This window comes from Aegilops tauschii, chromosome 2, assembly GCF_002575655.3.
Source record: "Aegilops tauschii subsp. strangulata cultivar AL8/78 chromosome 2, Aet v6.0, whole genome shotgun sequence".
NCBI lineage: Eukaryota > Viridiplantae > Streptophyta > Magnoliopsida > Poales > Poaceae > Aegilops > Aegilops tauschii.
Window position 1 is genome coordinate 22,897,431 of NC_053036.3, and position 15,171 is coordinate 22,912,601.

At 39.8% G+C, this 15,171-nt stretch overlaps 1 protein-coding gene and 1 pseudogene across 1 annotated transcript; both read right to left on the minus strand.

Moving 5' to 3' along the window:
* Positions 1–8,008: 8,008 nt before the first annotated feature.
* On the minus strand, positions 8,009–9,266 carry LOC141041928 (probable WRKY transcription factor 54; annotated as a pseudogene).
* Positions 9,267–11,911: 2,645 nt separating this feature from the next.
* LOC109753423 (uncharacterized) lies at positions 11,912–13,418 on the minus strand. Its single transcript, XM_020312323.3, has 3 exons — positions 13,084–13,418; positions 12,785–12,895; positions 11,912–12,227 (listed from the first exon to the last, which is right to left on the minus strand). Exons 1-3 carry the CDS (start codon positions 13,404–13,406, stop codon positions 11,912–11,914), a joined length of 750 nt encoding a protein of 249 aa, XP_020167912.2. The 5' UTR covers positions 13,407–13,418.
* Between the last annotated feature and the right edge of the window lie 1,753 nt (positions 13,419–15,171).

The window sequence follows — 15,171 nt, forward strand, 5'->3', positions numbered from 1 at the left end:
ACGGCTCCGGGTACTTGTGTTTATCACAACTTCATCTAGTGCATGAAGCATGATGGTCTACAACTCTACATACATGCATCCAGGATTACGGTTGTGCATGCTCCAGTATAAGTGCAATAAAAATAATTTTAAAGGGAAGGTACGTAAAAAGTTATACCGAGAACCCTATCCACCAGACCAACTGCTTTGGGTCAAAGAAATGTATTTTGTGTTTTTCTTTTTGGAGGGTGTATGTTTTTCTTCCTTAAAAAGTATGTATGTATAAGATCGATGTATGTGTAATCTACAATTAGTGCATTGTCAAATATCGAGTTTATACAAATTTTGTACACTGGTCCTCAACCTGTGCACTAGTACACCTACCACGGACATGCAACTGACAAAAGTGGATTGGCATATGTTGGTTGTATTTAAGAAAAACAAAATGCAGCTATTTCCCAACCTTGGTGGCACGCAATAAGTGGATTGGCATATGTTGGTTGTATTTAAGAACACAACTACCCCCACACTTATTTGCACGCTGTCAGTGGATGTGCAACTAGGGATGATATTTTGGAAAAACAATGCAACTATCATCCCACCCATTTGTTGCACGCGGCCGGCCGATGTGCAACTCGCGATGTATATTCTAAGCGAAAAATCCAAATGGATTTGATATTTTTGAAAAACAGAATAAAATGGAGCAGCGGTCATGAGCAGCACGTCATGAAAACGTTAATAAACAAAGATAAAATTGATGACAACAAAAAAACTGTTATCCAGTTGCACTCACAATATTTCTGCAACTATGGTATTCAAAATATGAAACTCCTCTGTAAAGATATTGTGGCCCTTAAAAAAATTACATTGGCAGTGCATAATTTAAATTTACACCAACGAGGAATCATGTTTCATAACAAAAACATAAGGTTTATTTAAGTCGAGATTAAAATTTTAAAAATGAACAATTACAGAAAAAACTAGGAAAAGTTTTAGTGACCTGTTGTGTCCTGGCACAGAAGCCCCTGTAAATAATAAACAAAACTTGCATCAATATAAGCATGAGATCAACACATCTAAAGGACAATTGAGGAATAGGTCGTATGCAAAATAACAAATTTGATAACTAAAACTATGTACAATAAGAAAATGCAGGGATTGGACCCGATTACTACTTATTTTTCAACAGAACCAAACTGATGGATAGGAAACATATGAATGACCACTGAGAACAAAACCTAAAAATCCAACAAATCAATAAGCATATTACCCCCTTCATTCTAAATTACTATATGTTTTATTATAGTAAAAGTTTTCTGAGTTTGACCAGGTTCTAGGGGGAATAATCAGCATCTTCATATCAACAAAATACACCGTGCAAACATATTTTATGATAGATCTAGTAATGTTGATCTAGTCGCCAACCCGTGCATCCGCACGGGCTAGTTTTTTCTTGAATAATATATATTTTTAACTGCAACTTTGTAGATTTTGGATCTTGTTTATCGTCCAACATGCATGAAACCATTTATAATTTGAAATTTGGTATTAATATAGGTCAAACGAACATATACATTTAATTTCATTTCCGTGTTATTCATACTATACCATTTTAGTCCATATCTTATCCTACATATGTAGGGATTGCATGCCAATACAATATATAGATAATTATAATTTTAAATTTTAAATTTTGGTATTAATATATTTAAACAAACATATACATTTAATTTTATTTTAGTGTTAGTCGTACTATTTTAGTCCGAATTTTATCCTAGTTATGTAGGGATTGCATGCCTATACACTACATAGAATGAATAATTATTACAAAATTTTAAAGTAGGTTTCTTTCTTTCTTTTCAGAGTTGGCTTAAAGTGTGAAGTTTGAAAGCTCATTGTACCCTGTCCCCTAGACGATAGATATGTGAGAACTTTCATCCTATTTGTGTTTCCATCTAGGTATTATCTATAAAATGAAATTAACTGCAAGAGAATTCCTTTCAAGAAATTATGCAGTTAAATGATATGGACTTTGTAAGAATATTGAATTGCATACCATGCTATGAGTTGTAGCTGCGTTAATCTTGATAAATTCCCTTCGACTTTGAACTATACATTGTGAAAAATGAATTAATGAAGGAACAGTGAGGAAGCAACAAACACGTTGATGAAAATTGGATGATAAAATACCTTGAATTCTATTATTGCATATGACAGACATACTATTAAAATCTTATCATTATAATATATGTGGATGCATGTAACTATGGAATAGAAGGTTATTCTCACACAAATTTGTCGTATCATCATAACTAATTATTACTTATTCATTTTATGTAACTTAGGTAGACATCAAGTTTGTACTAGCATGCATTTCGCATGTCCAACTTGGGATATACTATGTTTGATAAATTTGTGAAACATACTGCACAGAATGCGTAATTGTGCTATCTTGCACTACAAATGTCAAACTAAAATGAGTTTCATTTATCAGATCATGTTTAGATCAACATAATGAAATACAAAATAAAATACATCTACGACTAATTATGTCTCAATGCACTGCTTCTCGTAATGCAAAACTATCTGACATCATGATCCAATTAAATTATTAAAAGGTGCTACTACTTCCATGAACAATATCAAAAGAATAAATTAATATTTTGAGTACCATTTGTCCAACATAATTAACCACATACTTCATGATTTTCATGTGTGATATCTTATGCATGTGTGGTTGCATGCTGGCTGATGGTGTACATCGTGATGAGAAGAGGCAATGCGGGCAATGGGCCGAGAACTTGTCATTATTGATATCCGTGGGCATACATGCTATTAATTTTAATTTTAATTTTAATTTTAAATGGCATACATACTATACTCAAAAGCCATCATTCAAGAACATAAATAATTAGATTGGAAAGAAAATATTTGCAGGCAAGTTATTGGTACTAGCAGCGAGAGGCCTTGTGGCATGCTGACGGCACACTCCATCTACCATATGATGAGAAGTAGAAGAGCAATCGATGGAGAGTCTCAGTGCCGCTGGTGAACTGTCATGCGCCACGTAAGCTGACGATCCAGCCCGTTGGTTGAATTTTTGTTTTCCGTGTGACAGAAGCTAGATCAATATTACTCTGAGTGATCTGTTGCTGATTCTTGGCAATCATGCTTTATGTATGAGACTGATGGCATAAATATTGTCTCGAGTGAACTTGCATGTGGTAAATTAACAAACAAAATCAGCACTTATGATAAGAGAAACTAACCAATCCATCGGAACTCGATAAAACTCGCCCATGTCTACAGTTGGAAAAAAAGCTGCATATGAACACAATAGACACAGCACGTGAAAAAATGAACAAAATATGGTATACATCCATGCTGCTGATCAGTATTTACGCCAATTCCAATCTCAATATAGCACATAGTCTATTCTGATCAGATTGACCAAACTTTCAGTCACGTGATTACAACAAAATTTATTAGTGTGGACCAATGTTTTGCAAGGAAAGGCATCTAGAATACAACACGGTGCAGCTCTCTGTAACAGTAAAAACTACGCATCCAACAGCCCTACCAGTACATCCCGGGCGCCCTTGCCACCACCCTTCCCAATAATACTTTCTCCCTGCAGCTCTTCGTGGCCTGACTGCCAACCAATCCTTAAGAGGCATTATTGCACGTAACTCAAATTGGATTATCTTTTTCCAATAAGAGTAGCCTAGATTTTTGGAAAGTCAGTTCATACTTTTGGCATCTGCACCTATAGGGTACACACGTCCCAGATTATAATCTAGATATATCTGTGTCATGTGCCTATGGAACTAAGGCGCCACCAGCTATTAACAGCACATTCGTAATTAGTTTATTTGTAGGCCTAGAGAATAAACTGCTCAGTACGTACGTGAGGGGATGAATACGTTAGTAGATGCTTGCAAGACTCATTCGTCGAGGACCAGGGATAATGTACCACGGAAAGAGAAGAGATGACACAAACATTGGCCGCCGTCCGCAGCAGCTGAGTAGGAAATTGACCCATGGGGCCACTGGCCACGTACAGGCAGAGGTGGCTTCTTCTCCTTGCAGTTGTGACACAAACCTATATATGAAGGACAGAATTCTGAGATTGCACGGCTTCCTGATAGAATTTCCTCCATGGTAGATCATCTTCTTTTTTAATGCTCCATGGTAGATCGTCGAGGAGAAGCTTATTAATTATTTTCTTCTTAAGAGGAAGTGAGAAACCAAGTGTGTCCACCAATCCAAAAGATCAATCGGATAGAGAGAAACTTTCTAACCTCTAGAATTAACGTCTGTTCAACCCTTCTGTCTGGAAACGCAATGCCATGTACGTGAATACAGTGTAGGAGAGAGAACAGGCCGAGAAGGAACTGCTGCCCATGGCAGCAACAATCTAGATGTAAGTCAACAACAGCATGACCTGGAGACATCAAGAAGAGATGTCGGGGAGAGATCCAAATTCAAACAAAAAGTAACAGCAGATTGAAGTGTAAACTGGCAAAAAACGAACCTGCTGATACGGATGAGGAATTTGTTTGATCTGATAATCTCCTTGAGCACACCGAATCAATGCCCAACTTACTTTGTTCAGTTTGGGAGAGGCTACGCATGTTTTTCATTGGCGGGGAGAGAGAGAGAGAGAGAGATCATGGTGAAGAGGAAGAAACCATTGATGGATTTCTTTTCCATGTGTGGAGAGTGCGAAGATGGAAAATAGGAAGAGTCCATGAAGTCGGGAGGAAGATACCGTGGAGAACCAAAGAGGAAGAGACCGTGGAGTAGATCAGGTGTATATTGTGATTTTTCTGCAAAAAAAGGATGTAGTTTAAGATTGTTTTTTCTTCAGAAGAGATAGAGATTGCTTTTTTTGAAGGAAGAGATAGAAATTGCATTTTTTTGAACTGAGATTGCATTGATTAGAGAAGGAACAAACGGTGGATTAGGATGTCTGCTGTATTTTATTTTTTGTATCAAACGAATGATTGTGGGCCTTGAAGCTATAATTTTTTTTTCACAATTGATCAAAACTTCAGCCGTGATGTATATTGGTGCGTGTGGATCTACACCGTAATAACTCATTGGTCCCACCAGATTAACGGCTCCTAATTTCTGATTAACGTGGTAATTTGTTGGAAGTCTGTAATTAGTATAGGTAGGTAGGTATAGGTATAGAGGTATAGATAGATAGATAGATAGATAGATAGATAGATAGATAGATATAGATAGATAGATAGATAGATAGATAGATAGATGAACAATACAACAATGTATTGTGCACATACGCAGGAATGAAGGATGAAGATCATTGGCCACACAGCCAGATAAACACATCTAATCTCAAAAGCAAATCTGCTTAATCAGGATCTTCCAAGCACTGCCACTTTAGGTAAACATGGTCATTTGTATTGCCTCTTGTTGCTAGAAAGCAAATAAAATTAAAAAGGAGAAATTCTAAAACATACGAAAAGAACTCAGGACATAACATTAGAACCACTCGAAAAAGAGGCCCGTAGAAAAGGCACTATAGCCAGAAATACATTTCCAATCCAGACTTGAACAACAAACATACAAAGCCCACTCCCTTGTTGGACCAAAAATATATGGGAGACAAATAATATACAACAACAACTCCTGGGCCAACAAACAAACCTGCTGACCCTCTTACATAGACAAGAGATCCTAAGAAAAACATAGACAAGAAACAATGAGTAAGATTAACTCCTACACAGATCTTGATGTTCTAGATCGAGCGATTACATATATGACTAGGATTTAACTATTTCTCAGGTGATTAAGAATGGGCAAAGCCATTTTAGATCTGGTCAGCTGCACACAACAAAATATATGCGATTTTAGTGTAACAAAAGGTGCAAGTGCAATACTAAGAAAAACATACAACCACGAAATAAAATTCACACAATATCTATAATAATCTGACTCTTAAGTTTATGTTTAAGATAAATGTACATACCAATTTTTTTGTATACTATGTAAAAATACACATTTAATTAAAAGCTAGATAGCAAAAGTGATTGCACAATATGTTAGTACTGAATCTGCACCAAGTTAACTATGAATCATGAAATGAATATGGTAGTTTGAGTTAGGTCAATAAGTTGATCTCCTCATGCCACAATACCTGTTACATTTTGTTTGGACTCTGAGAAATGTATTACATTACATACGGTAATGTACGAAAATTGAAGTACAAAAAGAAGAAAAGGAATAAAAGCCCACAGTACGTAGAAGGAAGATGTGCTTCTTGAAACATTTAAAATCTAGTCGTTAGTAGTTCCCGATTGTCGTGCTCGGGGGGAGGGGGTGGGGGTAACATGATTAACAAATTGCGGCTGAAAAGTCCCCAAAAGAGGAAAAACGGAAAACCAGGTAAGCATTGTTTCTTCAAATGTTAGGAGCTACTAGCCCTGGATTTTTTTTTAACATCAACTAGCCCCATATTTCATACTGAAATGAAATTGATAAACACAACTATGATTCAAGAAAAAAATCGTGGACGACGAGAAAGGGATAGCCATCAGGAGATAACAACCCCACCAGGGCCGGTCCTGAGATTTTGGGGGCCCGGGGCGAAACAAAAATTCGGGGCCCTTAATAAACATGTCATAGTAATAAAAATGAATATATATGCACATGTGAAAAATTATTAATAACACACCAATGCATTGAAAATCAGTATGCGTATCAAATAATAATATACATATTACCTTGAAAATTTCTTGTAAAATTCCTCGATTCAAAGTCACTTATGATGGGGTTGATGACAATCTCATTCAATAATTTCTTCTTGATGCATAATGTACCCAAACCATTTAACCTCTCGTAAGTCATTGTTGACCTCAAATAATTCTTCTACAATTTCAACTTTGAGAACTTCTTTCAGCCGATACTATCGTCACAGACACAACAAATAAGTTCTGATAAGCAATGAAGATATTCGAATAACAATCAACTTCTCTGACATGCCCAAAAATCTATGTAGCAAACATTATGCCATCCGGCAAAGTGAATCTAATAATCTTCAAATCAAAAATAAGATCATATACCTCAACATCAGATGAACCATCAAGAAATAGTGTTTCTGCAAATTTTGTGCAACACTCTGTGATTGTACCAATTTATTAGCGGCCTTCTTCCTCTTCCTTTTATTGCTACCCGATGCATACGTCTTGTTTCTTGGCGGCATACTAACACACAATTCTGAAAAAAGTAATTTTGGCATCAATTATTGAACGGTACAACATACACATCAAGGAACGCAAATCGCAAATATAATATACCTGATTCTGATGGTTGAATGCGTGATAGCGCCAGTCCATGTGCTGTTTGCAGCGCCTAGAGTCGGAGAGCAATTGACCAAGCATGACGATGGAGCCCCTGAACTGAAATCAGCGGTGATTCGGATGGAGATTAGGAGAAGAGAATTAGGAATTAGCAAGAGCCAGGCGGCAGACCTTCAGTACGGCTTGTCGGCGGCCTAGGGCTGGGAGCTTGGGAAATCATGATCGCCCTTTTTTAGGTCAAGCCGTGAAGGGATAGCAGATCATGTTTTTACGTGAACGATGAAGGAAGCGGTCGCTAATCAGGGCGCGCGTGCCGCTAATCCTGCCACTGCTGCTCGTTTGGCTTTGCGATCCTGTGCATGTCCCGCTGTGCGTGAAGGCTGAAAGGCCTCTACTTTGTCTATTTTTTTTTCTGATATGGGCCTACCTAGTACCCTGCTATACTAGTACCTACATACCTGGATGGGGGCCCCTAGCTTGTGGGGGCCCGGGGCGGCTGCCCCCCCTGCCCCCCCTCAGGGACGGCCCTGAACCCCACAGGGCCCCAACATCACACATCACAGCACATCCACACAGATCGCAACCACCGGGAAGATTAGACCACACAGTTGTACGCATCCACATTGTTGTTTCTATGGCCCTTTTTTCTAAGGTCTAGAGCAACATCATGGCGAGTGAGAAGCTTGTAATTACAATGACTACTGAACGATCCACATGGAACTTACTGTTGAAACATGTGCCATACCAATACTTTACAAATTGCCCATCAACTTTATTGATGGATTTTGTTACAATTTATATCAACACAAATTATAGGCTTCTGCATGTCTAACCACACATACAATTAAATGTAAAAAGGACTTCCGCCCATCTCCGAGACGTTTGTAAAACAGGCATGATTATCAACTTATCCAAATTCACCACCAAAAATATACTCTAGTAAATGATGTTCCAATTAAGCTTAGGGTTGTCAAGCACCTCTATTAGAGCCGGCACGTCCACATCTCATTGGTCGAACTTGTGACATTCTGTTACTGATCCCACCATTTTCTCATTTTGAATTAGGTCAATATGAGGGTCATTCTTCGTGCCATTTGTAGTGTTGTGATCGCTGCAAGTGTGATGACCGTAGTACACAACATTGTACTTTGCAGCTTCCTCTTCATAGTTAAGATATCCGTTTTGATCCAGTTGCTGAATTTTCTTGGTTGTTGAGCAATTCCGTTCTGTGTAGGCGCATCTGTAGTAGCTCCTGCTTAATTACAAGTTTGGTAGCAGGTGAGCAATTCGGTCCTGTGTAAGTGCATATGTAGTATCACATGTGATGATTTACGAGAACCATCTCAAATAAGGGGACTAGAATGTTGGTTTTGGTAGTAGTAATGTGAAGATATGATTGAATGAATTGCTTAGTGATGTAGTAGTATAGATACCTAGCATGTTCCCTCCCGTTTATGTTTTTCTGCCCATATTTTCTCCAATTATGGCCATCATAATGTGGAACAACGGTTACAAGTGATCATGATCGCCTGTCGTTGTTTCTCCTACACGATGCATACATACATACATACATACATACATACATACATACATAAGTGGCAATTGATTGGCGAGATATAGGTCCAATTTGAATTTTATTCGAAAAGTTCAAACTTCTCTTCTGACCAATGTTGCTGATCATAGGCTTCTCTTCTTGTCCCTCGCCGGCGTTGGGCGAAATTACGTAAATGTTGACGAGGTGTCTGCTTGGGTACTAATCCCCTGGAGCCTGGACATGACGCCGGCGACGCAGTTGCTCACATTGTTGAAGAGGCCGATGGCGAGGTCGGCCGACCTGCCGTCCACGTAGCGAAGCGCGGGCAGGATCAGCACGCGGAGCTGCGCCAGAAGCTCTTGCTGCCGGCTGAGCAACGCGTCCATCTCGGAGCTGCCATTGACAACAATCGTGCTGCTGCTCTTCATCTTGTTACCCAAGAATGCATATGCAGATCTGCGCGTGCCCTCCTTATGTAGTTAAATATGTACAACGGTATGTACGTGCCATTGGCTATGGGCGGAGGACCGCAGGTCCGTCTATAAGAAAGAGTCAAAGACCACCTCCAATTAATCTGCATGCAATCATTAATGCATGCATGCAGATTGAAGCTATTTAATTGGCTGTTTGAAAGTGCTTGCATGCACTGACCGGGAGAGTGACATATACGCGGAATGAACACGTACTCAAAAGTTTGTATGTGCAATTATTCGTTCATGCATGCACAAAGCAATGCATGTAATCCACCAACATGGAGTTTTACGTACCATAGGTGTACACCTAACGTACGGTCATATTCAAATTGCACGCGTGTTGACCAGGGACTGACGTACATGTCGAGCGGGAGAGCGACGTGAAAACTGAAAAGTAAGCAATTCAAACTATTTGATAGTTCAAAACCAAATCGTATATAGGCCGAATACCATGAACCTTGACTAGTCCAAAGAAATGGAGTACAATATACCAGTTGAGGAAACCACATGGTCACGGGAGGGTTTACTTAATCTGGGGGCTTTAAGCCGGCGGCGGCCTAGCGATTCCATTTTCCACCTGCAGTACCCTAGCTATAGCTAGCATTTGTTTTTGCATGTGGGTACTATATAAAGCTGTCACACCATTGTCATATACTGCCGCCCGGTAGCAAAGCTTTCTCTTAGGCTGCCCCTAGTGGGTAGTATCATAACTTAGTATATGATAATATCTTCATAATGCATATATTAGTAACATATACGACCTTACTTATTGTCATGTATGACACATAGTAGGATATCATTTATTATGATACAATATTATGATATGATACTCAACCATCTCTTTCTTCATTTAATTTTGTGTCACATCATCAAAATTGCCTAGTACCTAGTATGATACTCTCATTACGACCAGCCTTATGCATAATGAATAGTAGAGTAAGATGGCCTTATAAATAAGCTTTTGGAGGTGATCGGTAGGAGCCAAGCAATGATGAAACGTAATATTACTTGTCAATTACATACTTCATACATCTCCTGGTCGCCGCCTCAGATAAGAAAACAAAAGGTGCTAGGGTTTTCTCCTAAGGGCCGCTGATTCCCCTCGCATCTACCAGCAACGTGTGGGGAACATTGGGCTGGGTTGTCTCTATAGTCTCTGGTTGCCCTAGCTTTAGTTGGAGTAAGTCTAAGTGTGTGGCTATGCTGGTCAGATGATGACACTATCGGCGACAAGAAATAAGTCTTGCATGTCAAGCGCATGAGTGGCAGGTTGGCGGGTCATCGAGGGGCGGAGGAGTACCGACACAAGCTCTGTCACCACCACTACTACAAGCATTATAACTACTCAGTACTCGACAACGACAACGCCAACAATCTCAGCCAAGGGGACGCCGGATGGAGAACTCGTCAACTATCATTGGACGATGGCGAGACATAGAGCACCCTGATTGAAGATGTGTGTGACGATGAAGGGTGCGCAACAAAAAGAAAGTTATGCAATTAGCGTACCAAAAGTGCAATATATTAAGAAGGAAAAAGACAATCGCGAAAAAAGCCGCACAAGGTCTATAATAATTAGAGTAAAAGTCTTAAGTTTAAGTTTAAGCTAAATGTACATACCTAGTCTTTTATACTATATCCTATGTAAATACAAAGAGAAATTAAATTAGGTTATTTGTGTGCAGACAAATACACATTTAATTCTAACAAAAGCAATTGCCCAATGTTAGTACTGAATCCGCACCAAGCTAAACTATGAATCGTCAAACAAATATGGTAGTCTGAGTTAGATTCATAAGTTGATCTCCTTGCGCTATAGTATACCTATTACACTTTTTTGGACTCTACAAGGCATATTACGTTACACATGGTAATACACATGGAAATTGAGGTCCAAAAACACAAGAAAAATAAATAAAAGCCTGCAACAGAAGGAAGATAGCCTGCCTGAAACATTTAGAATCTACTCATTGTGGCTCAAAAGAGCGCAAAAGGAGGTGGGGGATGGGGGGGGGGGGGGGCGAAAATCCAGCAAATATTGCTTCTTTAAACGTTAGGGGCTACTAGCCCCTGATTTTTTTTAACATTAACTAGCCCCTGATTTCGTACTGAAATGAAACTGAAAAAGCACACCTGGGTTTCGAGAAAAGTTTGCTTGTGAAAGATGAAAAAAAAGGGAAAGCCACCAGGAGATGACACCGCCACATGACCCAGTCTCGCACAATATGGCACATCCACACAGATCGCAACCTCCGGGAAGATTAGACCAATACCATACAATTGTCCCCCTCTGCACTGTTGTTTGTGTGGCACTTGTTTGTAAAGTCTAGAGCAACATCATGTCCAGCGAGAAGCATGGAAAATCATGGTTGAATGATCCACATCGAACTTATGTCGAAACATGTGTCATTACTATATTTTCGAAATTTCCCATATACTTTACTGATAGATTCTGTTACAATTTATATCAACAAATTATGTGCTTCTGGATGTCTGGCCTCACATACATTTAAATGTAAAAGAGGACGTATTCCCATTTCCGAGACATTTGTAAACTAGGCATGATTATCAACTTATCCAAATTCAACAAAAAAAGTACTCTAGCAAATGATGTCCCAGTTCAGCTCAGGATTGTCAAGCACCTCTATTAGAGCTGGCATGTCCACGTCTCCTGGGTCGAACTTTTGGAATTCTGTTACTGCTCCCGCCATTTTGCCATTTTGAATTAGGTCCATGCCAGGGTCATTCTTCCCGCCGTTGCTAGTGTTGGCGTCGCAGCAAGTGTGATGACCGTAGTACACAACAATGTACTTTGCAGTTTCCTCTTCACAATTAATAGTTACGTTATGATCCTGTTGCTGAATTGTCTTGGTTGCTGGGCAATTCCGTTCTGTGTAGGCGCATCTGTAGTAGCTCCTGCTTAATTACAAGTTTTCTTAGTTATGCATTATAATGAGAAATTGATTGCTTAATAACCTGTAAATAGAACTACCACTATGATTATCAATAGTCACGGATTCAAAACAGCCGGAAAAAGTGCATCCAAATGTTTTGGACTAGGTCATCAATAGGGGGGTCATGCCACATAAGATTATGTTCGGTCATAATAGGATGTTCTAGGCACACACACGCGCGCGCACACACACATATCCTTTTGGTCATTGCATCATATGTATTTTGCATAACAGAGAACCATCCTCACATGTGATGGTTTCCGAGAACAATCTCAAATAAAGGAACTAGAATGTACTCCCTCCGTTCCTAAATATAAGCCCTTTTAGAGATTTCATTACAAACTATATATGGAGCAAAATGAGTGAATCTATACTCTAAAATGTGGCTATATATATATCCGTATGTAGTCCATATTGGAAGCTCTAAAATGTCTTATATTTAGAAACTGAGGGAGTAGGTTTTCACAGTATTAATGTGAGGATATGCTTGAACGAATTGCTTAGTGGTGATATAGATACCTGGCATGTTCCCTCCTGTTAATGTTCTTCTGCCCATATTTTCTCCAATGATGGCCATCATAATGTGGAACAACTGTTACAAGAGATCTTGATCGCTTGTCGTTGTTTCTCCTGCACGATGCATACATACATATATAAGTGGCAACAAATTGATGAGATACCTGAAATGCAAACATATATCGAGGAAAAGGTAACAACTACGTACTACTAAGGATGATCCAATTTGAATGTAGACAAGAACATATTAATCAATTCGCAAAAAAAAAAGTAATCAAGATTTGTATTGGAAGAATTCGAACCTTCTCTTCTGACCAACATTGCTGATCATGGGCTTCTCCTTTTGTCCTTCGCCGGCGTTGGGCGTAATTACATCAACGCCTATGAGGTCGAAGGCCGTCGGCGGTCGACGACCGCCTGCTTGGGTACTGATCCCCTTAAGCCTGGACATGACACCGGCGATGCAGTCGATCACATCGCCGAAGAGGCAGATGGCGAGGTCGGCCGACCTGCTGTCGGCGTCGCGAAGCGCCGGCAGGATGAGCGCGCGGAGTTGCGTCAGAAGCTCCCGCTGCTGCCTGAGTAAGAACAACACGTCCATCTGGGAGCCGCCATTGACGACCATTATGCTGCTGCTCTTAATCTTGTTATCCAAGAAAGTATATGGGAATCTGCGTGTGCCCTCATTATGTAGTACTAGGGGCCATGCATGCACGGACGCACTTGCTAGTTAAATATGTTTTCTGTACGTACAGGGGCTCTGTACCATGGTATGTACTTGCCCATGGTCCGTCTAATCTAAAAGAAAAGAAAGAGCATGCAGTGTGAGACGACTAAGAGGGCACGAGGAGAGGTACGAGACGTTTGACTGGTCGTCCGTCCGGGGTTGTTGCTTGCTCGACTGATGGAAGAGGAAAGAATAAAAAGGTCAAAAGATCACCTCCAATCTGCATGCATGCAATCATTCATGCATGGTGCATGCATCCATGATCTGGAGAGTAACAACAACTGTGCCACTAATTAATTTTTATTGCTTGAAAGTTGAAACTGTATGCATATGCTGACCATGGAGTGACATACATGCTGACCGGGAGAGTGACATATACGCGGCATGCACGAAGCGAGACGGGTTCGTCTACCGACCGGCTGGGATACTGATCGATCAGTGAGATGTTTTTTTACTGTATTTTTTCTAGAAAAGGAGGAGGACCCCCGGCCTGCATCTGGACGATGCATGCAGTCACTTTATTAATTATTCATACAAGACCTTACAAAGTCATACAACAGTAAGACTAAAGCCACCGTCTACGCAACATCTGACGCTACTCCTATCCAGTTGATAAAGGGATGCTGATAGTCTGGGCCTAATACCAAACAGACCTCGCAGTCAAACCTAACATCTAAGACCTGAGGTCCCAACCAGGACGCCTGCCGGGTATGGGGACGTCGATCAGGTTTATATATGTTTGGTAAAATTTTCTCGTCTATGTGACTAGCAAAATATGAGATATACGCTACAAAAAGTGGGTAGGGCATTTGGGTGTTTCAAACTGCACGCATGCACGCTGACCAGGAGTAACTAACATGAAAGGGATATAATAAATACTAATATGAACTAAAACCGCAACACTTATTTCAGGTCGGAGAGTACATTAAAATTGAGAAGAGCTCCCAAAGAAATACTCCAATTAGGGGATCATATATAGGCCGAAACTACGAACCTAGTGAATATAGTACCGAGAAAGACATCATACCCTACTTTATAGATAAAGCTAAATCATAACACAACCATGCCGAGAAACGGATGTCCACATGAAGCAGCAAGGTTAAAAAAAAAACCATAAATAGTGTGTGCTGGGGTCAACAGCAAAACCAGAATCTAGTGGATATATATAATACTAGTTGAGAAAACCACATGGTCATGGGAGGGTTTACTTAACCAATCTGATGTGCTTTAAGCTGGTGGCGTCCATCTGGACGACACCATCTTGGCAAGTTTCTTTTCCACGTGAAGTATCCTATCTAGCATTTGATTACCCAAGCTGTTACAATACTATAGCTCCCACAACATTGTCGTGTACTGTTTCCAGTAGCAAAGCTTCGTCTTATGCATAATGAATAGTCAAGTATGATGGTCTTATTATAAATGAGTTTTTGGATGGTGATTGGTAGGAACCAAGCGATATTTACTATTACTCGTTAACATAGGATAGTTGACCTTAGGATGAACCGACATAGCATGCATATGTATCCCAAATCATGAACAGCTTCCAAGTATATTCAATGTACTGATATGGCTTATTATGTTGCTAGACCTTGATGATGAACGTCTGACTGTATCAACTTCGAGGAGCAGGCAAAACCAAACCGATCCTTTATGGCCTTATGAG